A 24,731-nucleotide genomic window follows, 5' to 3' on the forward strand; every position below is an offset into this window, starting at 1 on the left:
TCACCTGAAATTGATCAGATTTCAAAATCCAGTAAACTAACTTGTTGTACAGTGTACTCACCTCCTCATCTTCCCATCACTTAGTTTTCTTCCATCTAATCGATATAGAGAAGAGAAAAGCTCCAAGGTCCCATCGTTATACTAAGATTCGAAGATGACTTTCATCCAATTGATCTTACTCATCTTCCTCTTCCTCACAAGAAGAGTATCATCTTCAAATCAACTCAATCTGGTTGGCGACTATAAACTAATGTCGATCAACATCCCCAAAGTATTGGTTTACACTTACACAGATGGCTTTAGACACGATTCGATCCCGACTGCTATATCTATGTTGAACCAAGAAAAAGATAATTGGGGTGTCAAGTTCGATTTCACAGAGTAAATTGGAATCTTTCTTTGCTTCCTTCATTCTCTCTTCTCCTCCTTCAAAGATTATCTCTCATTTTCGGTCCCTGTCCTCATCTTCGAAATTCTCATGTGATGATGATGGCTTACCGGATCAAATTTGAAAATAGGGACAGAAACGCTTTTCGGGATGACAACTATCTGAAGCAATACGATGCATTGATGTTCATTCATGCAACTGGTGAAGGTAGGTCATTCACTTATATCCTTTCGTTAAATCGCGTGGAGGACTAGCTAATCAACGTTGATATTTCACAGTACTCGATCAACAAGGCCAAGAAGCTTTTCAACGTTATCTCCAGTCAGGAGGTAATTTCATCGGAGTACATGCTGCTGTGTGTGGAATGTACAATTCATCTGTTTACAAATCAACAATTGGAGGTTAGTGTCTCTCCCAAATCAGCTGAACCGCATTGTAACGTTCCCGTCTTGCTGACGATCCTCCTTGTAGCGTTATTCGAGTGGCATCCTGTCATCCAAGAAGCTGTGAGCTGACGTTTCCGATGAAAGCAAGGTTAATAGCTTATATGTCCTGTATTGACAGACTTTCAAGAGAGAGAATACCACTCACCCTGCTACTGCAAACGTTCCTGACAATTGGCGATTTGTGGGTGACTCTCTGAGCGCCATCAGCTGTGCAGTACATGTCTAAATGACTACTTAGCTGACCATCGCATCCATTAGGCTGAAGAAGTCTACTATTTCACTTCCGATCCGAGGGAAAACGGGGCTGTTGTCATCCTTAGCGTTGACGAGTCAAGTTATAACAGTAAGTCAGCTGTCCGTGACGTCACGTCGCTACTCTGACTGACTTGTTCTGGTACTCAGACGAAAGCTACAGCTCTAATTCGGGACACCCGCATCCTATAGGTGTGTGTCATCTGCAAGATTCCCTTGCTGTCAGCGCTGACCGATCCGGAAAACAGCTTGGTATATCGATCCTCCCAAGCCTTCTCAGCCTTTACAAGCAGGAGCTGTCAAAGGCGGCAGGTCGTTCTACACGGCCTTGGGGCACTCTAACGAAAGTGAGTTGTCTTGATTGTTCATATTGAAGTGAATAAAACTGATAATCGTGAAATACAAGCATGGCAGAATGAAACTTTCATCAATCACGTCTTTTCAGGCTTGACCTGGGCTTTGGATGGTGCATCTACTCGATCGTACGGATCAGGTCTAGTAGGAAGCGAGGAAGCCCGACCACCTCCTCCTTCACCTCCACCATCATCTCCTGCATCCAGTGTCTCAAGCTTATCCGATCCATCTTCTTCTGTACCCGTCGCTGGCCCGACTCTCCCTGGTCACGCACTCCAAGTCACTTCAGATGGAGTGGGAATGTTGGGTTCAACGACGGTAGGAGTGGCACTGTGCTTTCTATTTGGTGTCTTAACAGGGTATTATGTTATCGCTTAGTGTGTAAGAGTTCAAGTCAAGTATGCATCTCCAGTCTGATATGTATCCTCGATTCATGCATCTTTTAGACCCAGCATTCTTGTTCTTCTTCTTATCTCATGTGGGGATAAGATGCTATTACGTTAATTTTATGGATTGTGTCACTTGTTTATAGTTTATTTGCCACTCTTGCAGGGGATAATTACCACTTTCAGCCTACATACATCATTCATTCATTCATTTGTCATTCATATTATTGTTGTGATCGAACCACTCACCGTACTCGTAAGTCGATTGTTTGACTTGGCAGACTCACACACCGCGGCCGTAGGCAAGGTTCGTTATGAGATGAACTGGATTGACAACAAGTCGACGTATCTTTCATCATTATCGATCACTGCATATACCTCCACTAGTTCTCTCACACATGGACAACACCTAAATACCATCACTGTATCCATATAGATTTCTACCGATAGGATATAGGAGATGATACAGTGATACAGTGATACAGGAGATCCTCAACTTTCCAGCCTGGTTGCAGTCCATACCATTGTGTCTTAGTCAATCTCAAACCTTGAATATCACAGCTTTCTTCCTACACCCAATAGTTCACTGTCAGTCAATCAACCAACCGAAATTGTTGACATAGAGTCACGATACAATCTTAGGTACATCAAAGATAACAGCTATAAACTCACAATGTCTTCTTCCAGCACAAGTGCAAGTACACCACATACATCATCCTCTCCACCATCCTATTCATCTCCATCGTTATCGTCTGAAAACATCAATCATAAAGATTATCCCATACATCCATCATTAGAACAGAGGAAATCATCTACCATCATAACTTTCACTCCCACCGCTGAGTCTGAGCCCGATCTCGAACCTAATCCTCATCAGATCAGACGAGAAGATGAGGGAGATGGAGAATTGGAAGCATACTCGGCAATACCACCTCATATGAGATCAAATTCGGATTCAAATCCAATGTCAAGGATCAATTCTGATACATCAATACACTCCACTTTATCTCAATTAGAAGAAGGTGAAATGTACACAACGACTGGTAATAACACCATTACAGTCACACATCCTACTTCTCAAGGTGAAAATGATGATCAACCAAATGAAACAACTTCGTTACTAGGTAATACCAATGGTATCAATGGGAATGGTCCAGGAGGAAAAAAGAAGAAATGGTATAAAGGTCCATACGCAATTACAGCTATCAAATTCTCCATCCTATTTACGATATTTACAATCATTGTAGTGGGAACATTCTATTTCGGATTGCCAAAATTAGATTCAGAAGATAAGAAAGTAATTAAATTGCCTAGGAACTTCCAGGATCTACAGGAATTAAAGTGAGTTTGTTTTTTGTTACTTCAATTGAAGCATTCGGATGGAATGGACGAAGTGGAGAAAGTCTAGCGATAAAGACTGCGGGTATGGGAGGTTGGGGAAAGGATGGATAAAACAATATTTATGGTCGAACCCTGACTGAGGACTACATGAGTAGAAGGAACAGTATACTAATCATCTGCTCGTTTCACAGCGCTTTGTTTCAGAAATACAAGACTCGATATCCATTCCGAATCTTAGCTTGCGCAGTCGTCACCTATCTATTCGTCCAGACCTTTACGCTACCCGGATCGATGTATATTTCAATCATATTTGGAGCAGCATATGGGATCATGTATGGATTGGTACTGAGTTGCTTCGTGAGTCAACTTCCCTGAGTCTATATTTACTTGTGTGATTAGACGTAGAATCACGTTGCGACTGTGCTTAAAATTGAATGTTGAGCGAGTGCTAATCTACAAACTTGCTCGATATATAGTGCGACGCTACCGGCTCGTTACTTTGTTACACTTTATCGTCCCTCCTCGCTCCGCCACTGCTGACTATGCCATTCTATCGAGCAAGAGTCGAAACATGGCGTACAAAGATAATGGGTGATCCTAAAAAAGGTAAAAAAGTAACATGGGATAGCGTTTTCGCTTTCCTATTGGTACTGAGGATCGCCCCTTTCCCTCCTCACTGGGTAGCAAATTTTGTCGCTCCACATTTGGGAATCGGAAGATTTATGTTCTGGTGTAGTTGTTTCATAGGTGAGGGTACATTCCTCATCTGTAATCTGTGTGAAACGGGATGGGGATTTGACAACGGCCGATGCTGATCTATCATACTTTCCGTTGCCAGGTATCGCTCCTGTATCAGTTATTCATGTCACCATTGGATCTTCACTTGATTCAATGACTTCGGCAGCGGATTTCCATCTACTATCACTTCGAAATATACTTGGGCTACTTGCTGTCGTAGTAGCAGTTTTGATCCCAGTCGGACTAAAGCGAGTGTTCAAGAAAGATTTGGGTGATTTAGGAGAAGCTGAAGAAGTTTTCGTTGAGACCTCAAGGGATGAAAGACAAGTTGATGTACCGCCCGTAGGGGGAATGGTTGAAGGAAGAAGATACCATGCTATTGACAGTGGTGTAGTTCTCTCATTACCTTCAAGAGGTGATGGTACGAATATGGGTAATAAGTTGATCAAAAAAGGTAAAGGTAAAAATACATTAGAAATCATACCTGACCAAGATGAAGATGGAGATGAAGATGGAGATGGAGATGATGATCAATATGATGAAGATGATTTCGACTTTGAGGATGATTCAAGATTTGAGGATCACTCAAGGTATCAAGGTGAAAGTCAAGGTGAAACAAGTCATTCAAATTCAACTTCAAATGCAGATTCAAGATCATCACGATCAGGTGATAATTCACCCTCCACACCAAATTGGGAAAATCAATATCAGATATATGACCCATCAGGTCAAATAAATCGAGTTGAATTCAATCACAACCACAACTACAACCAAAATAACAATAACAATAAACCATATAGACCAAATACATCAAAAGGATATGGTTCAATACAACCTATAATTCCTGAACCTAGAGAAAGAGTAATGCCTTCAATGGGCGGTTGGTGGCCTTTTACAAGAGGTGATGTAGCTTAGTAGATCTTTAGTACCCGACATACGTCTTTTCTGTAATAGGTTCTTTCGCGGTCGATCTCGTTGTGTAAATACCAGTACCCTTTCATTTCACCCCTTTCCCAACCTTGGGCCCCCTCCTTTTCCATTTGATTTCGTGTACATCCATCACACTTATTTGTATGTTAGGCGGCTTCACAGATATGAAAGTGTATGTATCGGATCATGTAATGTGCAAACCATAAATTGCGAGATAGCATCAAGTGCATCGTCAATTGAACAATTCATCATCTAGGTTACTATTCTACTATACAAGCATAATTTGAGATGACACATGGACAGGTCGAGATTCTACGAATTCAAACAAAGTACAGCGAGCGGTTATGCTGAGTGTGGAGTCGCGATGAGGGTATTATGAGGAAACTTGTGATCCGGCCCATACGAAACATCAATTCATGGTTATCCACAACCAATACTATAATGAGCATGATCATCAGGTAGAATCCTTGGCTTCATGCACTGTAGTAAGAACGACACACCTTTTCTGTACCAGGATTGGAGAAAACGAGTTTAGGTTGGAACATCCTGTCGAACACTAGACCCACACCCATCTTAACGTTAGCAAATATAGAGGTCATCAATAATCAGTCCCTTCCTCAACTCTCAATAAGTATTCGAAAGGGGTCATCTTATATACAGATATACTTACAACTCATAACCCATGTTTTGGCAGTAGTCTGACACAAAGGATGGGGCATTACCAAACTTGGATTAGTAGGGAATGTTTCCAATTGTCTCAGACATCTATCGTTGCAAATGGCACATCAGCTTCTTACACTGATAGATATGGAAGACGAAGACTTTATGTGCTGACCTGAATGCGACAGAGGGTTGTGGTGGACCATATCTACATACTGCAGAATGAGCTTGACGCCATTTCTCATCTAGTTGAGATTGACATCGTGTTGGATCAGGACAATCCGCTCTCTACGTTTGATTCGTCAAAGGATAATCAGCTCGTGCCACTCGACACCAATAGATGACATGTATCTCAATGCTTCTACTCACACATGTATACTCCTTCTTCACATCTATACTTCCTAGTTTAAGTAGTCGCTCCAAGAACCAATTTCGCCTGCAGGTAATCAATCAGCTATCTTCAGCCCCAAGTGAACCGGTACACTACAGCAGAATGTATGACTTACCTGCTAGACAGTCTGATCCTAGTATCTGCACTCAAACATTCTATCTCACTTTGATCCCAGCTTGCTATACGAAAACGAAGATGATGAAGATCCTTTTCCCGTCTGTTTGACCTTCTTACTAAAAGAGATAATAGAACTTACGCTGATCCAGTACGAATCTGCTCGCCTCCCTGTACAGATCCGCATTTCCATGTTCCTCTGCCAGACACAATGCCATTACTGGTCTACCCGATGCATGGGACATCAAGAAGTGTTCGCATAGCTTTTGGAGAGCGGGGACTAGAAGTTTGAGTGAAAGAGCGAGTAGCTTTTTGATCAATAAATTATGGTAAGCAGATCCCAAACATGATATCGTCGTGATGTCACATGACACTCACATTTTCGACATTGGTCCAGGTCACCTTACACTCCAGACTAGAAATCAGAGCGGCTTAGCACTTGATTGCTGTGATGGAAGGCGATAAGGCTGAGTGAATCTTGAGAACTTACTGTGGGTATGCCCAGAATAAGAAGTCGTGAAAAGCAGCTGGACTTTCTTCGTGTAATTCAACAACAGCTTCTACCCTTCCTAATCTTGCTTGACCTCCTACTGACCCAGAAGAAAAGGAATGACGTATCGTTGATCTAGTACGCGACCTCCCCATTCTCCTCGATACGTAATTACTTGAGATAGGCAGTGTGGTCTCAACTGAGTCAGTCGGAGAAAGGGGTAGTAAGTTATCTGTCGATGATGGAGTAGATTGTATGTTCAATTTCGATGATCCTACTGCCAGTTCTGATAAAGCTGGAGGAATGGTACTTTCCAGTACGTCTGAAATAGCCCTGATACTGTCCGGACTCTCTGGTGATTCCCTTAACTCTTTTAATATGTCAGACACGCTAGGATCGTCCAGCCTTGTATCCTCATTGAGTTGCGTATCCCCTCCTCCGGCTCCTTTGCTTGAGGTGGTCGATTGTGACTGGTCGATGGAATGAGAAGCAGGAGTGACGGATTTTGCTTTACTGGTTTGAGGAGTGGAGGAAGATTCGACTTCGAGTGGTCCGGGCGATGAGCCGAAGCGTGGGCTGGGTGGATCTGTATCTGTCGGTGGGGAAGATGGAGTAACGACCGAGTGTGCAGGTGAAAGATCTATAGCATAGGGTGAAGGAGTAGTAGGATTGGTGAGGGGATTGTTTTCCGTCCAACTACCTCGCAGAATTGTGTATTAGCTTCTATTACGTTTTCAACTCAGTCAGGAATTCGGATAATTGTAACGATGACTTGACTTACTTTCCTTGTAAGAGACCTTGGAAGAAAGGACTCGCGAACCATAAAACTTCCTTATGACACCAAAATTCGTTTCTTCCTACTACAACTTTAACTCTTCCAGGCATTAAAGTATCCTTTTGAAATGTAGGATGAATAACAATAATTAGATCTTGATCATTTTCTTGAAAATCCACATCTTCCTCTAAATTTGATCCTGAAGCGGAATCTGACATTGATATATTTCGCTGATGTGTTGATGAAGATGGTAATTCCTCAGCTGAATGATGCCATCTACCTAAGAAACCCTGTCTTGGAGAGGGAAGAGGCGATGAAGGTCCATGATGTCCATGTGCTAATTGAGGATGTGCAGGTGATCTAGGTGGATTACGAGATATCAACAGATGCGACGGATTTGATATTGACATTCTTTGTTCAACTACTGGGGATATTAGATTTGCACGACTTATGGTTGAATCGAGGAGAAAGGATAAGGGATTGGGAGATGAAGATTAATTATTGAATCATTCATTGTTGTTGTTGTTGTTGTTGTTGTTGTTCAGTGTCCTATCGAGTGGGGTGGACCGAGCGAGTGGAGGTTGTTTACCGTTGTTGAATTTGTTATTTCTTATCCTTTTTACAGACATTCGACTTGACTTTTCTCACCGGATATAGCAACACGCTCACCATCATGAGTTTACTCTCAGGCTGTATTCAGGTGGGTTGAGAAACGTATCGACCGATTATGCATTCCAGCTGATTGATCATGAATTATAGCCACCACTGCTCACACTCCTTTCATCAACATCATCCCCCTCAATTTCACCTCTTTTTAGACCGACGATTGACTCCTGTCCAGACTCGAGTATATCCACACTACAGGATACCTCATCATACCAAGCCTCAACGTCCTCGAAACTTGTACCGCATGACAGACCAAAGGGCTGTATATCACATGAAGTCATACACATTCAATCGCCGAACCCTAAAAATACATATATTCAAGCTGGATGTTCAGTGACTGAGTATAAGAAAAGCCTCAATAAAGGTAAAAGCAAAGATGAAGGATATCTCCCACTAGGTGTAGAAATGCCGTGGATGGGGCTACAGGTGAAACGATTGGGAAAGAGGGGAATGTCTTATGAGATTGGATTAGTGGATAATAGGGGTAAAGAGGGAGTAATTAGATTTTCTAGTTTCAAAGTAAGTTTATTTCTCCCATCCAGTGGTCGAATCAGTTGGGATCCAAGCTGACCGTGAGATGATGGAACTTAGAAAAATCCAACCGTTCATCCGTATCGATCCCCACCCATGATACATCTACCTCTCCAGCTCCCTCTACAGACTTCCTCGACTCTCACACCATGGATGACCATCCCGATTCATCTCGCGCCGCTTATCCAACTATTCCACTCATTGCCTAGACCACAGCGTCATGCATCAGATGACGAAGAAGATGAAGCATCAAGGAAACGAAGGAAAGTGGCAGAATTGCCAAATGGTTCCTTCGGTAGTGTATCCTATGTAAGAATTTATGCGAATTGTAGAATAAGGAGAATATGGTTCGTGAGTCAGCTCTGGCGCATGTTCTAATCCATGTTAGCTGATCATGATGCATATACTCAGTCAGCAGAAGGTGAACGGACTATACAAGGAATGGGTAAAGGAGTCAGGGACGAGTGGGAACTTTATGCGGCCGACGACATCAGCTGAGGCATTCATGACATCTCTCCTCCCCAATAAAGTTTCTTGGAACCGGTATGCGAACAGTCATGAGCTACTAGGTATTTCGTATAAGATCATTGTATACATTGCATGCATATATTATGGTGACGAAAATGAGCCTTCTATATTGTCATCATCGTGTATACCGAGGGTGCCACGAATATCCCCGATGATCAATTTTCTGGAATTTATCCGAGAATTTCATTTGCACCAATTGACCTCCATGTCCATTGCTGCATATCCATATCATCCAACTTTTTAATCTTGATTGGAAAGCGATATTAGACGTTAACATCCATAACATCCAACACGTTCAGCATTACCCTGATATGCTCAACATGTCTCGATTACCTCGACTATCGCGCACACTGCGTTTCTTACACAGCGAAGGAAGACAAATTGATCAATCAGCAACGATTTCACCTTCAATCCATGGCCATATTCCACCTTCTGTAACATCAATTCGACCACCTATACCTCAACCAGAAATAATCGATACCACGCCTTTCGTAGAATCATCCAGACCGACACATACGTCTAAAGGAAAAATAATTCCAAGAAGACCAGCTAGAACAATTCCTGTCGCTTTACCAAATGGTGATCCCGAACCTCAAAGTTACCCTCCACCGAAAGAATATTTCGATAATTTAGAATCGAACAAAAAGGATAAACACCCATTATGGCAATTCTTCCATATACCAACTCCTGCAAGAGCTAGAGTATCAGATACGGTCGCTACCCTTCCGGCCGATATGGGTAGTTTGGAAACCTTGGTCAGAGAGGATAGTAATCTACATAGTGGTGAGTGTTTCAGTCGCTGTTCGATTAATGTGATCGTGCCTTTGGGGTTGATGTGCTGGTTCCGTCTGACCTGTCGCCTATATTGACTGAACTGACGTATCCTATTTGCTCAACAGGTCGATCGTGGACAGCAGCCGAACTCCGACAAAAATCTTTCCAAGATCTCCATACACTGTGGTATGTGCTTATTAGGGAGAGGAATGTACTTGCTACACAGAAGGAGGAGAGAAGAAGGATGAACATTGGTCAAAGAGTAGATGGTGAATTAGTAACCAGGCGAGCATTCCGAGTGAGTTTCATCAGTCATTCAACCTCATGGCCTGTATTCTTTTAGCTGACTTCTCACGACTCGCGCAGTGCCGAAAAACGATGGCACGAATCAAGTATGTGTTGAATGAAAGAAGATTAGGATTAATAGCAGCTGCTGGACCAAGATTCAATGTTGAACCAGTTCATGTACCATGGTCAGCATCTCCCACGACAGACCCAGCAGGAGCCACCGCAGCGATAAGAGGAGAATCAGAAATACCATATCATGTCTTACAATCGAGATCTTTGAAAACAGCCCAATCCTCCTCGGAAGCAGACCCATCAGAAGAATCATTCGTAGAGGAAGAGGAAGTCAGTAAAGAAGAAGTTGAGAGTAGGGATGAAGGATTCGGAGGTGGCAAAGAGGCTGAAGAATTCGATAACGATATCAAAATCACTGAGAGTAGAAAAGTTGAGAAGAAGGATTAAGGAGCGTCTCGGAGCAACGAGAACGATTATATCTCGATGCCATTCATCCTCTTGCTGTATGAGATGCATTATCATTGACGACCATTCACAACAGAGAGATCAGCCAACTCTGAAATAGATCCGACAGACAGGTTAACCGGACCACAGTGGCGTAGATTTGTCGATGCGGTACTTCACACTCTATTACATTCCACCACGAGAATGCTGGCATTTGCTTCAGGGATACCGAACGACGCCACCTGTATACAGCTTGCATGTACTTCTGCTCAAGTACAATCTATCACGCTGAACTCTTCTTACTATAAACTTATCTTTGATATGGCCGAAGTATGCGGGGTGGCGGATCAAGGTTCCTGGCTGGCCAGGTCCCTTGAGACAGCCGTGAAGATTGCAGCCGCTGTGATAGCAGCGGCAACAGAAGCTGTCCTGCCTGTATGCTCTTCAACCTGCCAGGCCATCTCATTCAACGCCCTGGTCGGCCAATACTCTAAACCCTCTTCGTCATATCGTACGTAAACTTGATTTTCAGGCAGCGACATGTCCTTCGAAGCACCGGTCGCATTCTCAGCAGAAGTGCCGTTGTCGGATGCGTTAGTCGTGTCGGACACCTCTGAAAGCCGATTACGTTCTGCCATTTCTGCGATAAATCTTTCCTTCTTCTCCTCAGGCCAAGTTCTGTATTCTCCTTCGATGAAAGCTTTAAGCGCTGCTTCAGTTTGTTGTTTACTCTCCTCATTCTGAAATGATATCTTTTGTCCAAGAGTGCTCATGTGAGCTCGGAATCTGCCGTTGAAGCCGGGGTCAATTGTGGAGAGTACACCTTGCGAGACGGTTGAGCTCATTTCGAATAGAAGTATTGATGTTCAGACAAGAGGGACGGTCTTCAATTCGGAAGTTTGTTTGATGAGGCGATAATAGTCGGGTTGAAATCGATGAGTTATTTCATGTGGTATGAGGATCCAAGCCCTTTTTATACCTTGAAAGAAAAGCCATATGACAGTATCATCGAATCTGGTTCTCCTCATTGAAGGGTACTTCTGCTGAAAGGTTGTGAATAAACGCGGTGTGAAGCTTGCAAGGTTTCAAAACATCTCGTATACGCTTCTCTGAAAGGGTAAGGAAAGACTTGATGACATGCGGTGCAGATGTTGGTAAGCATCTCATCATTATCCATTGCAATGAACGGATGGTCACAGTCACTGATAGCAGTCACTTGAAAATTGCGAATAATTCCTTTATGTAGTATTCGTGTTTCAATTGCGTCGAGTCATAATAGTGATGTTGTTAGGGCCCGGTAATCCCGAGATGACAGAGATGCTCATCCGTAATCTGCGGCGCCTTCCTGACATGCAGATTGTCAAGCGAGGAATGTCGGATCTGGAACTTGTACCTGCTCAGTCGCCTAGCATTATGTGATCATCTAAGTGGCACAGAAGAACTTTTCCCGGGGGGTTAATATGCGGCTTGAGTAGCTGTTGTGTTACACAGCTTCACCTGCAGATATGCATACGACACTCACAAAGTGGATCACAATGAAGGAAAAAGTTACTTATGAAAACTCAATCAATGGCAAATACAGGGCATAGGGCCACACAAAGAGCATTGAGCTGCACATCCAAGTGCTCCAAGAACAACATATCCCAAGGCAGTAGAATCTTTATTGAATATCCTTTCGACAGCCGAGACGCATCCATCTCTGGCACTCTCCAGGCTCTGGGTCAAGAGACTTGTGCCTGTCTCAGTACCCGAACCGTTGTTGGAAGTCGGCTGGTATACCATTTGGTTGCGACTGTCTGTGTCAGTGGAATACCCCATGGTGGGTGCAGTGTTGCTAGTAGCTTGTGAGGTTCCAGCGGATGATTGTACATCTCCGGAATTGCAGTTTGATGACATGATTCGCTGTTCCCAAACGGTGTCAGGACAACGATACAGTAGTCGATCCAGCAGGGAAACTCTTACGATATGGAACGTAGATCAATACTGTACGAATTTGTAAATCAATCGAGAAGTGTGGAGAGTCGTACAAGACAGAGCATAGCTGAAAGAGACTGAAATTGTGTCGTTACTACTTATATCCGGAAGCCCAACACAGGCTGAGAATACAATATGATAGAATCCTTTCATAGATTTCTGACGACCATCGCACTATCCTCATACACACTGCAAAGCCGATGTAACTGGACGAGTTGTTCAATGGAGCGAATGAAAGGCCTTCCTCACTGTTTGTCGAAGGTTCTCGCTTCTTAGAACCTCTCATGTTCATCTTTGAAAGTATTCATCATGCTAACACCCTCTCTCTGCCTCATAAGCTACAATCCTTTGACTATATTTCCCACTGACTGAAAAGTGCCACATTCGTCAGTCACGTGAGTTTCCGAAGTCACGAAAAAAGTCCGAGCTAGTAGGAACACCTTTTCACTTTCCAAAGAGTTACTTGGTTTTTCATGTATATATATATATCTTTGATCAACGATTGAAACGAGATCTCATCAACGACCGACGACTCTTGTACACTCACTTCACATCATGGCTTCTATCATACGATCATCCTCCGCCATCAACGGCGTCTGTCGTCTCGCTCGACCTGCTTTCATTGCTACCGCAGGATTCGCATCTTCCTCTCGACATGGATTGGATTTTACTCGACCTTTATTTAACCCCTCACCTGCCAAACCCACCATCTTGATCGAACAAGAACTTAGTTCAATCAGCTCAGTAGAACCTGAACTCTCAACTGAATCACATGAAACTCCTTCTACTTCCAAACCATCTTCTTCTTCAAAACTTACGCCTCAACCTACCCCATCACCTAAAACTGTCCCCACGCCCAAATTACACACACCCCAATTCTCCACGCCTACTCCCGCACCCAAGTCCCGGAAGGGCAAGAATGCGCCTGGTCCTCGATTCATGGTAGAGACAGACCGACTTGGTGGAGACAGACAAAATAATCCGACACATACATTACATATCAAATCGACACGTAATAATGTTGTCTTATCGTTAACAGATGGGATGGGACCTGTTTTTTCAACTGTATCAGGAGGTTCTGACAAGATATTCAAAAACTCACAACGATCAAGTTATGAAGCTGCTACTCAAGCAGCAACCAAAATGTTCGAAAAGATCTTAGAATGGAATAGATCGTTAAGCCCATCCAATAAAGTTAATATAAGAGTCGCTTTTAACGGTATGTTCGGTATGGGAAGAGAAGCTATCAGTAGTGCTTTGGCAGGTCCAGAAGGTCAAGAATTAAGAAGTTTAATCACAAGAGTTGAAGATAGAACTAAAATTAAGATTGGAGGTACAAGAGCCCCTAAACCAAGGAGATTGTAGATTACCAGAGTAAGTTCCAGACTCTGTCCTTTAGATGTGATGAAAATAGCTGACGATAATGACAGATTCATAGTGAACATCTCGATGTTATGCATCGCGATGCCAGCGTCGGTCCTGCTACGTCTAGTGTGCACTGTTGATGCCTATTCCTGATCGCTTACTGATATTCCCAAAATGATTCACCCTGTATGTCTCATCTGACACCCCCTTCTCCTCTTCCTCTTACGCTTCTCGCATTTTCCCCTCTGAAGGCTCTTTCGAAGCCCCCTTTTTCATCTTCCACGAATTACGGGGGTCAAAAAGAAAGCCAACAAAATACGTATACGCAATAAAAGTATCTAGCCTATGTCAATCATTTCTCTCAAAGTTTCACTATTCACGAACTAAGGGTATAATCTAGGAGACAAATGTCAAATGAGCGGGGGGGATCATATGGTTATATATATACGTGAGTGAACCTGATGTGGATAAGGAAGTGGATGCTGATGTTAAACAAGCAGATTGTACATGGCATGCATTTCTATAGATTGCCATGATCTTTATCTCTAGGTCTACCTATCCCGAAACACTGTCCAATGATATCTGTGACGCCTATGTGACTACTAACGATAATGGTGTATCATGCATCCACTAATCCGTCGTGTATACCTCATCAGACAACATGCATCCTATCCACCCCGTCATCGGCTCTTTCGAAGCCCCCTCGTATCGCTTCCTCACGATCAAGGGGGTCAAAAAGTAAGCCCAAATTGAACGTAGATAAATACCCATTTATTCAAGCCTCATTATATTCCTCTCTATCCAGACCATATCACGAATGGGGAGTTATGCTTAGAGGAGATAATTCGACATGTTTTGTAAATATAGAAGTAATTCTGGACAAATGACAAATGCATGGTATAATTTCTGGATTCAATGCGAAATTGAGTTTCGTTACGACAATGACAAAGTGTATGAAAAAGAGAACCTCTCATCCGACTAATTCTACAATGTGCTTTTTGTGGTTATTATACTAAGCTGATTACCCCTGTTTTTGGATTTTGGGATTATACTAAACCGTTGGGAATAAAATGACCGATCTGGCGAGAAGAACAATAGAAACGGGAAGAGTGGAAGAACGGAAGAATTGGAAGAGGTTGATTGGAACAGAAAAATACAAACTGAAACTCTATATACAAAGCTACTTGAAGGGAATCACCTCTTTCCACTTCTCCCTCTGCTTTTAGCTTTACTGATCGCCACTGGGACCGATGGAGAAGCGAAAGAATTCTCCTCTTCTCCTTCAGAGGTCAATGAGGCCCTTTTCAGCAGCTTACCCGCTCCAGGGGTACCTTTCGCCGAAGAAGTCTTCATCTTGATGGGAGCTGGTGTAGCGGCAGTTTTGCTACCGACAGGTGACGACGGCCGGTGTTTATTGGAGGTACTACCTCTGTCTGACTTGGAAGGCGAGTAAGGCGCAGCATTGACGTTGAGCTTCCTGGTGGTCTCACCAAGGACGTTGACCGATGTCTTACGAGGAGATACTGGGATGCTCTTAGAAGGCTGAAGAAAATACTGTCAGGTTATTATTTTTCCTTTTCAGATTTCACTTACCTTTGAGTTCGTCAATTTTACTGACTCGGCTATCATAGACGGTGGATTAAACGGCACTGTTGAAGGGGGTTTGTCTCCAGCTGTCTCCACCTTGAGATAGTAGAGCACCGCTGTCAGCCATCTGGTCAAATACCACATTTAATGACCTACCTGATCAGACGTATGAGTGAATTTTTCAAATAAGCTGTCAATAGTCATGAAAGTGTCTCGAACATCGATGTTAGATGACGTGTAATTGGTTTGATGCGGCGGAGCTGAAGTGCCGAGATCACTTTCCGTCCTTGACTTGACGGGAGAAGAAGCACAATCGCCTTTTTTTCTCCAATTCTCGCTCGAATCGGCCTTACTAGGATGATTAGAGGTGCCATGAACTTCTTTTAGGATCTGCGGAGTCACGACACCTATAGGTGTGTTGACGTGCAGGTCATCGTACGAGCTTTTGCGAGGCTGTATGGTAGAGGCTTCGTATGCCATGGTCGTTGGGTTGTAAAGGAATGTTATATTGGTGGGAAGATTACGAACTGGGTGGGCAGCACCAGAACTGATCTCTAGCTGGTCAGGAAGGAAACCACCTGTAGCTGATGTGAGAGCTTGATTATAGAGAATGCCGAAAGGATCAGCCGCTGCATTATCAGCGGGGGAACCAGGTATAGGAGACAGACCGGCCATGTCTCGGAGATTCACGAATGACTTAGAAGGACCAAGGACTGTGTCACCAAGATTAGGTTCGAGAAGAGATGTCTCGGAGGCTCTTCGTGGGCGGATGCCAGGAGATGGATCAACATTTTCTTTATTTTCGTCTGAGTTGACATTGTTGGAATCGCTACTGAATTTGTTTTTTTGGTTGATTTCGATGTTTCCTGGCTGCTAGAAGAAAAAGCTTTAGCGTGATGCTCATCTCAAGGGATGGAATGATACACACTTTGTTTTCCTTAGTGATAGCTAACGACGGACTTTCTCTGGGAGGTATACCTTTGATCTTAATGCCGATATTCTGATTCGGATCTCTCATGACGTAAGGTCTAGAGTAGTGAGTGCCTCCAGTAGAAGAATAACTGCTTCCATCAGTAAGAATACTTCGATTCTGACTGGCGTTACCGGTACCACTGGATCCAGAGACTGAACGGCTGCCAGTAGTGCCACTGCTGTGAGTGCCGGAAGAGACAACGCGGGTGGCTGTGACCATGTTGTCCGTCATTGTGGTACCTGGAGCAGCTCGAAGTCCGAAGACGTGAGAAAGGTAAGCTGACTCGTCAGGGACGGTGGCATCGACTCCGCTAGGTTGCACAAGGTCAAGTCAGCATGGACAAGCAGTGAAGGACGATTGGGAAGAACAGGAAACTGTAACGGATAATCAAGTCAAGATGACATACCTTGGGTTTCTAGCGTATGGAAGGGACAAGGGTCCATGTAAAGTTGGAATGGGTCTTGGGGTGGTACCAGCCATCAATTTGGCTGTTCGAGCAAGTTTGATTTGTTCTCGCCTCCAAGAGGAGAAGCGTTCGATGTCGACATTGTCAAAGCTAGCGACTACTAATGGAGTATGAGTGACAGCTTGAATCGGTGATACAGAAGGAGCAGGTTTTTCGGTGACCGTTGAGGCAGGTCGTATAACAACAGGTGGAGTAGCGGCAGTTCTGAATTTAGGGGTGAATGACTGAGAGGAGGGTCGACTAGGTGTGCTATGTGCGTCGATGAGGATACCTCGTCTTCGAAGGGGAAATGGGACAGATTGAGGACCAAAAGAAAGATCAGGTGGTTCAGTAGAGAGAGTAGAGATCATATCTGAGCCCGAAGTAGCTTTACTCTCGATCGAGATATCGGCATTGACAGGTTGATATGGGCTGAGAAGAGGTTCAGCTGAATGGTCGATATCTGAGGGTTCCGAATCAGATGGTTGAGGTTCCCCGTCTTCCTCATAGTGGTATAAGTGATTGTTTCGCTCGGGAGTGAAAGTAGTAACCAAAGGCATAGCTGTGGAGATGGATACTCTTCGATTGTGTCCTGAGGTTGACTGATCGTACGATGGAGTGATGATTCGAGTTAAAGCAGATGTTGAGCCAGAAGTATCGCCCAGGGTAGTCGAAGGAGAAGGAATCAAATTGGTCTTGTCGCCACTGCCTATAGTGATAGGTTGGATCGAGCTGACGTCAGCTTCACCTTCTCCCACATTTTGGGTTGAGATGGGAGCAGGAGAAGAAGAAGTGACTACCTCAGAAATGGAATCTACAACGGCACTCATGATCTTTAAAGGGAATTTGATGTACAAGACGTACAAAATAGAAAAGGCTTTATGCGTTACAAGAAAAGGGATAGTGGTGATTAAACTTTGTGAAGCCATGAGAACAATGACATGAGGTGAAAGAAAGTTATGTTAGAAAGAGTAGAATACGCAGTAAATGCTCAGTTGGGAGTGGAAAGCGGGACAGTACAGAGTGAAGAGTACTTGTAAGTAATCAGAGTGAGGAAAGAACGAGTAAAGAATGAAAGAATGAAAGAATGAAAGAAGAGAAGAGAAATAGAAAGATTCAGATGTGATGATTGTGGTTTATATACCGAATGGTATGTCGAAATCCAAAGGGGTGATTGTGGTGTTTCTCCAATAAACGGATTAAAGTTTATTGCATCCTTGAATTGTGTTTCGTCATCCTTTTCCCATATCACTGTAAATTGATGCTTATCAGTATACCCACTTGTATGTAACTGACCACATGCTTACTTCCGCCGCTATAGTATTTTGGCTTTGGAAGACAATAAATACCTAGTAACTCGATTGAATCGCCATATCTTTCCGTATCAGAGAGTGAGAGTATATCCTCAATCGATCCAAAATGCAGTCATCGAGACCATTGATAAAAAAACCTTGACATATAAAGTGTAGCTTCTTCATTCCAGGAATGAGACCAATGCAACTGAATAGACCGATCACGTCGCAGTATGAGCAAATCTCACTTCATGTGATAACGCAATTAGTCTGTCAGTGTTCCGACTGTTCATTTGCAGTTGCTTCACTTCTCTCCTCCCGATTCTTGCCCCTGCCATAGAGTGAAAGTAATGATCATTTCGATTCGGTGCTGAGAGGTTTTTTTATAAGTATCGTTGTGTTTCATCCAATTTCCTATCCTGTCTCATTCGGATCTCTGCTGTTTAAATGGTACTCCGGAGATCAACGTCATGTCCGTCTTTGGTTGTGAAAATACTTCCGTCATTTTCCATCGAGACATTCATTGAACTTTCAAACCGACTTCTATCCTATTTTGCGATGTAACTGTCATGTGATTCAACTTCATTTACACACTAATACAAGGAACGAAGCAACGAAAAAGGACAGCAGAGAGTGAGAGAACAATGTTCGCATTTGGAGCATTCCGGCCTTCGTCAATATTATCAGGTGGATTACTATGGTAAGTAAACAAAAACAAAAAGAAAATTCCCAACTTTCCCTCTCCCATCTTCTCTTTCTTACGATTTTCGATTCACCTCTGATTCTGTATGACGTTTGTCCAACTATACTCCATATTGACTCAAGCTAATTTCATCTATTCTTTTCCCCTTTTTTCGATAAATGGATGATAGGAAGACACCATGGAGATTATCACCTACTCGAAAAGCCAATCAACGTAAGAGGTTAAAGCAAGTCGATTCTGTCATTTCAGCAGTAGCTGAATCTGGTATAACGACAAAAAGTTTAGAAAGAGCTCTGGCTTTACCTATGGAAGGTGAGATGAAAGCTAGAGGTGAGTGATCTCTCTTTTCCCGGCTCCAATATATCCACGATCACGAGTGTATTTTTCCGTCAATACACTACCGGGATGAAGATCGATCACGGCGAAATCAGTCGACTGACAATCTTTGTTGAAATCCTCAGATAAATATACTACTTTCTCAAAACACCATAAGGGATATAGGAAATCACAACATAAAGTACCCAAATGGACAAGAGTGAGCAACCTTTCTACCCCTATACCGCTCGCATATTGATGAGAAAGGCTTGCTGAGACTGAACTGACGACTTTCATCTTATTTTCAGTTAACACTACGTGAAAATCCAAAAGGTTTCTAAGCAATATACCCCAGTCATCCCAGCTCATATATCCATTGCATGTACAAATAATATCGAAAACTGTACCCATGAGTGAACCTGTGATAACTTCTACACTTGAACAATAAGATGGTTGAGATAAGAATAAATACAGACATAAATACGCTATTAAACTGATAGTAACAGAAATAGATTCGAGACATTCACTAAAGAGTCCGGCTCCGGGAATTTGAGGGAATTGGAAAGTCTCAACATCGTCCCTGCTACTCATTTGAAGAACGTAGAGATTCCGAATAGGACACCGAATCACCTTATTCCTCCCCATGGGAACATACCACCTCCGTACCAATCATTACCGTAATTATATTGCATTTGATTATGAGGTGTTGGCGTATGGGTAGGGTTCGGACTGAAAGCTCTGGAAGTTCCGTTGTTCCATTGTGCTTGAATTTGAGGTTGGGCGTATGTCACCATATTTGATTGATGATAAGGTATTGGTGAGATAGACATGGATGATGGTGGTATGTCAGAGTAAGGTGGTAAGCCGTAATCTGAATAACCATTTTGAGGTAATATCATTGAATTCCCTTGGAAGACAGATTGATTGACATTTGATGTATTCATTGGATATACTGGTGTTGGGGATATGCCGGTATGAGGTCCAGGTTGAGAATATGAGGAAGGATGATCGTATCCATGGGGCCTAGGTGGTAACGTCGTTGCCCTCGACGTGGAACTACGAGATCTAACGTTATCCGAATAAGATGGAACGCCGGAAGGTCTAGGTTGGGAGCTACGACGATGGCGACGGTGTTCACGTTCTCGCTCGCGCTCTTCATGAGGTGGAGGGGTTATGCCAGGATGAGGGTCGGTTGCCCTTGGTCGCTATGGATAAAGTTCAGCTGAAATGCACACAAACTCTCCACCGGTTAGCTGGATGATCAACTTAACTCACTTCATCCACCGATCTCACTACCCAAGCCGTGAGACATTGCATCAATGATGGATCTCTTCCTTGTCGATGGATGACTGGGCTAACGGTACACTGAGTGTAGTTGGAGTTCTGACACGGTCGTTGATCAGCCTTTGTCATATCCTCGACCCCACACCGACAGCATGTTGCATGGTCCATTCGACGGAACATTGTGGGGCATCTAGTTTGGGAGGCCGTCACTCACGAATTGACCGAAAACCCAGTATTTTAAATTAGTCACGGCAAAGAAGTACACCTGATTTTGAATACAATCATCATATACCTGCAACTTACTGTAAGCTCATGTTATTGTTTCATCAGGCTTCTTCAAGAAGCTCTTTGATAACTTACCTGGGCTTGGAGAAGATTGGCTTGACCAATATCGCCGATGCAGGTATCCCCGTAAAACCCCCACCAGGATTCACCATTTTTACCCCTCGCGAATTCTTTGATCACCCCTGAATCAAGAACCGATGGTGGTCTGATTTCCAATACCATCGTCCTGTCAATATCGTTGCTTTTGTTGACGAGTACCATTGTACCGAACCCTTCCCAAAGGAAATGAGGTTTAGCCCTTAATGTTGAAGAAGAGTCATGAAGAGGGAACGAGGCGGAGTTTTGCAGATGAGGCGGTCGTGGAGAAGGTATCAAGTGGAAAGTGAAGGAATGAGATGAGTAACGGAGCATGTGTGATGTGGAAACAGCAGTTTGAAGGAGCTAGTTCAGGAAGTATGAGAATCAGCTGTGCGTAAAATAAGGTGTCGAACATGTATCAGCTTACGGTTCCTGTAATCCAACTAAGAAGTCCAAAGTCTTCAGCTTGGCTGATTGATTCGTCAAAGAACTCAAGGGTATCAAATCCCTCTGCTGGCAAAGCGAAGATTCTATGAAGACATGGAATCAGGCTCTGATTGGACGTTTGGAGACTCAATAAAGATGGACTGTTCGACTTACTGACTACCCCATCGATTGGCAACATCTACAGGATGAAAAGGCACGTTTTCCTCGTGCCCTATGATACACAACAATGTGAGCTCAATCCGCTTTCATAAGGTGCCAATCTGCAGGGCAGACTTACAATTAATAATGTCCGTTTCCCAATTCCTGGCGATCTCCCAGCTGCCTAACATTCTACCCATATTTCTGCTTTCTTCTGCAAGTTGAAGTCTCCGATGCCACTCCCAGCTCATTTCTTCGAACCCCAAAGTCCGCTTGCCCCCCCACAGGCTTAGACCTTTCTTGTGTGACGCAGAGGGTACAGGCCATCTGTCCCATGAGGTCACTTCTGCATAGCGAAGATAGGTCGATAAATCTTCTGCAGGGGAGATGACGTGTCTTCTCGAACTTCTGGATGGTGCTGTTGTTAAGGAGCGAGATACTAAATTGCTGTCTAGGGCTGGAGATTTGGGATCTAAAGAGAGTGATGAAAAGAGTGAGCGAAATCCATTCCTGTTTTGGTTGGCTTGACTACGACTAGCTATTCTAGGAAGTACAGATGAAGAAGCTCCCAGTAAATTGTTTTCATCAGGGAAGGAGGAAGCTGGCAGCGGCTGATGAGAAGACCTCTTTCGCATTTTTCTGGTTGGTTGTCCGCCCGTAAGCTTTGTAATAGAATTAACGATTGAAGACATTGGCCTGTTAGGTAACGGTTTCTCTTCTACCCTTTCTCCGTTGTGTACTTGATCTCTCAGAGTTGCTCTCGAATTCACTCTCGATGTACTTCTCAAAGCAGGTTTCAGCATTCCAGAGTTGAAAGTTCTGTGTCTAGGCTTCTTTCTGCCTAGACCGATGACTTCAATGGCTTCACCCGCAGGACCGATGCCATTGGTCGAGGCGAAAGAAGGTTCCCAGCCATCTTCGACAGTTCCATCCGAGTCACTTCCTGTTCTACCAGATCTGCCAGACCGATTCGATCTTCTTGAACGAGTGGAATCAAACGATACTCTAGAACGAATGGATCGATCGCTGTCTGCTCTCTTTATACTGGATGCTTTTCTAGACGAAGTATGAGGTGTAGGCGGTCGTCGGTTCCTCACCGGTGGATTGTTATAACGTTCTACCCTGAAAGCTTCCTTGGCAGCTTCAGGTGTGGGATACAGGATTTCTCTCGAAGATATCTTTCGCATTCGTTCATGTCGATCTTCCCTTGATTCGATAGGCAACGAAGCTCTTTTTACCGGTTTTGGAGTCTTGATATGACCCGAAGGTGTGATGTGGAGTACATTTGATGGTTCAGGGTGTGGCTTTGAGGGAGGATGAGACGTGTGTGAAATAGGATGGTTGCGCAGAGTATCGAGTGATTCTTTTCTTTTACGTTGGGGCAAAGTGTCTAGTCTATCTGGAACCATTAGATGGTCCGTCGAAGGAGTCCTAACGTGACCTTTTGTGAGGAGACGGTTTGATGCATTGCTTGATGATCGTGTGTGTTTCGAGCCCGGTCTATCCGTATCGGTGGGCTTGAAATCCTCCTGAGGAATCATCATGTCGCTTAGGATTAGTGTTGCACTGATGAAGGGCGATGTTGTGGACGATCTGGATGCTCTCTTGATGAATGATCGAACGATCTTCTAGGTGGATTGGGTACGTTGTCACCAAGAGAAAGGTATACTTGACCGTTTGACTTTTGACGATGTCGATGATGATGCTGTTGATGGTGGTGGTGAGGTTGAGCAGAGGTACTTGCTGATCCTCTATGAATGGGTCTTGAGTATTTTTGCCTTTCTTCCGACGATGATCCTTCTCCTTCTTGATATACTACTATTTGATGGTGGTCTGGGAGACGATCAGATGTACTCGCTGATCTATAATGATACGGCCTATGACTTGATGGTTCGGGGGTAAGATGTCTGTGATGCGGAGTAGGTGAATATCCAGTAACTCTTTCTTCTAATGAGTATCTTCTATCTCTGTGCTGATGCTCGTATGACTGTCTTGAGCTTGATCTGTGAGTTGGACGAACGGCAGCAGGGGATTCAGCAGGTGGACCTAAATAGCTCTGCTGATCATGGAGTTGAGGTCGTTGCTGATTCGAAGGATATCTCGGTAATTGTGGTGGCGAGCTGTAAACCTTTTGAGAAGTCGGTGGATAAGATGTATTGTGATTTGATATGGGTACGTGGACAGGTACTTGAGAGAAGTATGATCTAGTAGATGGGTAAGGGATAATCGGGGGTGGTATAGGCGTCGGTTGAATTATGATCGGTCCAGGACCTATACCGATATTACCAGGTGGATATATAGGTAAGATAGGTGGTGGACCAATTACTATATCGAACGATCAAATAAAATGATCAGCCCTAATGGTGGATCACTTAGCGGTGACACCTCATAGATATGTAGAGGAAGGCTTACTCTATCTCACTTGTTGGGTCGTCTCTGAGAGAAGAAGGAGATGAGAATGGTAATGCTCTGAAAATGTGAAGTGAGGGGGAGGAGGGAGTATGCTCTCTTTCAAATGACTGGAGTAGGCAGTTGGGCAGGAAAGTTCAAAAACACAATTCGACCCTCGTAAACAACGTATCCATCATATGACTCAATGTATCGAGACAGAGAAGGAACAACCTCCAAAAGCCAAAGCAAACGCCGCTTGTCCGAATGAAACTCAAGAGCAAGAACAACAAACACGCCACAATCACGCTCCAGCGATGAATGAACGACAGAAGAAAAGTTTCACTCACCTCTTGGACCCCAAGGATAGAACCTTCTTCTATCACAACAACAATCACAAATTGGACCACAGCACGGATCGTCACAACAGCAATCTGCAGAATTGTGCTACCGTTAACTTTCAAGGTCAGCAAACGATCATGAAGTGAGTGATCATGTAGGGCGAAGGAAAAGGAAGAAGCAGAGGAAGAATGACGATGGCAGATTTTCTCAGTGGAAAGGGAAATCGTATATGTGTGTGTGTGTGTCTATAGTTTTCAACAGGGTAAATGGGGATCATGATGACTTACAGTGGAATAACAAACTCCCATCTGAATGATATATGTTCTGGGGTTATCGATTGGAAAAGTCAGATACAATATTAGTATTATAAGTAGTGTTTGAGGGTGTTCCACTTTCGCTTTGGGCGTTATACTCTTTTTTCTTTTTTGAGAAACGGTAGATGGTATCAACCAACTTTGCCCTCGTTCGTCCTTGGAGACCGCTCAGATCGGGACAGCGGGTACTAGGGTATCTGTGCGATGTTTTAGTTTGATTCTTCAATTATGTCTGAGCACAGTCATGAGGGAGAACAATAAAGTGTGTTCAGTAAGATTCGTCTATCGTTTGT

General features: G+C 43.6%; 11 protein-coding genes across 11 annotated transcripts; 6 read left to right on the forward strand and 5 right to left on the reverse strand.

Annotated features, from left to right (window-relative positions):
- Window positions 1-154: 154 nt before the first annotated feature.
- IL334_007206 (uncharacterized protein) lies at window positions 155-1,818 on the forward strand (the record flags this gene model as incomplete). Its single annotated transcript, XM_062938899.1, has 9 exons — window positions 155-381; window positions 519-595; window positions 667-789; window positions 860-894; window positions 953-1,015; window positions 1,093-1,177; window positions 1,237-1,278; window positions 1,335-1,433; window positions 1,493-1,818. The coding sequence occupies 9 exons, from the start codon at window positions 155-157 to the stop codon at window positions 1,816-1,818; spliced, it is 1,077 nt and encodes a 358-aa protein (XP_062794950.1).
- Window positions 1,819-2,499: 681 nt separating this feature from the next.
- IL334_007207 (uncharacterized protein) lies at window positions 2,500-4,820 on the forward strand (the record flags this gene model as incomplete). The annotated part of the gene is made up of 4 exons (XM_062938900.1): window positions 2,500-3,167; window positions 3,359-3,524; window positions 3,644-3,914; window positions 4,006-4,820. 4 exons carry the CDS (start codon window positions 2,500-2,502, stop codon window positions 4,818-4,820), a joined length of 1,920 nt encoding a protein of 639 aa, XP_062794951.1.
- A 424-nt stretch (window positions 4,821-5,244) lies between these two features.
- On the reverse strand, window positions 5,245-7,675 carry IL334_007208 (uncharacterized protein; the record flags this gene model as incomplete). Its single annotated transcript, XM_062938901.1, has 10 exons — window positions 5,245-5,271; window positions 5,336-5,391; window positions 5,506-5,600; window positions 5,671-5,783; window positions 5,865-5,931; window positions 6,002-6,065; window positions 6,143-6,308; window positions 6,379-6,415; window positions 6,491-7,186; window positions 7,272-7,675. 10 exons carry the CDS (start codon window positions 7,673-7,675, stop codon window positions 5,245-5,247), a joined length of 1,725 nt encoding a protein of 574 aa, XP_062794952.1.
- A 263-nt stretch (window positions 7,676-7,938) lies between these two features.
- IL334_007209 (uncharacterized protein) lies at window positions 7,939-8,960 on the forward strand (the record flags this gene model as incomplete). Its single annotated transcript, XM_062938902.1, has 4 exons — window positions 7,939-7,965; window positions 8,025-8,450; window positions 8,523-8,813; window positions 8,874-8,960. 4 exons carry the CDS (start codon window positions 7,939-7,941, stop codon window positions 8,958-8,960), a joined length of 831 nt encoding a protein of 276 aa, XP_062794953.1.
- A 350-nt stretch (window positions 8,961-9,310) lies between these two features.
- On the forward strand, window positions 9,311-10,511 carry IL334_007210 (uncharacterized protein; the record flags this gene model as incomplete). Its single annotated transcript, XM_062938903.1, has 3 exons — window positions 9,311-9,773; window positions 9,890-10,062; window positions 10,131-10,511. The coding sequence occupies 3 exons, from the start codon at window positions 9,311-9,313 to the stop codon at window positions 10,509-10,511; spliced, it is 1,017 nt and encodes a 338-aa protein (XP_062794954.1).
- Window positions 10,512-10,855: 344 nt separating this feature from the next.
- On the reverse strand, window positions 10,856-11,353 carry IL334_007211 (uncharacterized protein; the record flags this gene model as incomplete). The annotated part of the gene is made up of 1 exon (XM_062938904.1): window positions 10,856-11,353. One exon carries the CDS (start codon window positions 11,351-11,353, stop codon window positions 10,856-10,858), a length of 498 nt encoding a protein of 165 aa, XP_062794955.1.
- A 1,684-nt stretch (window positions 11,354-13,037) lies between these two features.
- IL334_007212 (uncharacterized protein) lies at window positions 13,038-13,847 on the forward strand (the record flags this gene model as incomplete). Its single annotated transcript, XM_062938905.1, has 1 exon — window positions 13,038-13,847. The coding sequence occupies one exon, from the start codon at window positions 13,038-13,040 to the stop codon at window positions 13,845-13,847; it is 810 nt and encodes a 269-aa protein (XP_062794956.1).
- A 1,194-nt stretch (window positions 13,848-15,041) lies between these two features.
- Window positions 15,042-17,682, reverse strand: IL334_007213 (uncharacterized protein; the record flags this gene model as incomplete). Its single annotated transcript, XM_062938906.1, has 5 exons — window positions 15,042-15,389; window positions 15,441-15,530; window positions 15,591-16,304; window positions 16,363-16,717; window positions 16,814-17,682. 5 exons carry the CDS (start codon window positions 17,680-17,682, stop codon window positions 15,042-15,044), a joined length of 2,376 nt encoding a protein of 791 aa, XP_062794957.1.
- Window positions 17,683-18,788: 1,106 nt separating this feature from the next.
- Window positions 18,789-19,503, forward strand: IL334_007214 (uncharacterized protein; the record flags this gene model as incomplete). The annotated part of the gene is made up of 4 exons (XM_062938907.1): window positions 18,789-18,844; window positions 19,017-19,177; window positions 19,309-19,382; window positions 19,471-19,503. The coding sequence occupies 4 exons, from the start codon at window positions 18,789-18,791 to the stop codon at window positions 19,501-19,503; spliced, it is 324 nt and encodes a 107-aa protein (XP_062794958.1).
- Window positions 19,504-19,788: 285 nt separating this feature from the next.
- Window positions 19,789-22,803, reverse strand: IL334_007215 (uncharacterized protein; the record flags this gene model as incomplete). The annotated part of the gene is made up of 7 exons (XM_062938908.1): window positions 19,789-20,367; window positions 20,438-20,545; window positions 20,661-20,738; window positions 20,807-21,172; window positions 21,237-21,339; window positions 21,410-21,467; window positions 21,534-22,803. 7 exons carry the CDS (start codon window positions 22,801-22,803, stop codon window positions 19,789-19,791), a joined length of 2,562 nt encoding a protein of 853 aa, XP_062794959.1.
- A 146-nt stretch (window positions 22,804-22,949) lies between these two features.
- On the reverse strand, window positions 22,950-24,432 carry IL334_007216 (uncharacterized protein; the record flags this gene model as incomplete). The annotated part of the gene is made up of 3 exons (XM_062938909.1): window positions 22,950-23,719; window positions 24,133-24,229; window positions 24,412-24,432. The coding sequence occupies 3 exons, from the start codon at window positions 24,430-24,432 to the stop codon at window positions 22,950-22,952; spliced, it is 888 nt and encodes a 295-aa protein (XP_062794960.1).
- Between the last annotated feature and the right edge of the window lie 299 nt (window positions 24,433-24,731).

The sequence above is a fragment of the Kwoniella shivajii genome, chromosome 10 (genome assembly GCF_035658355.1).
Source record: "Kwoniella shivajii chromosome 10, complete sequence".
Lineage (NCBI taxonomy): Eukaryota > Fungi > Basidiomycota > Tremellomycetes > Tremellales > Cryptococcaceae > Kwoniella > Kwoniella shivajii.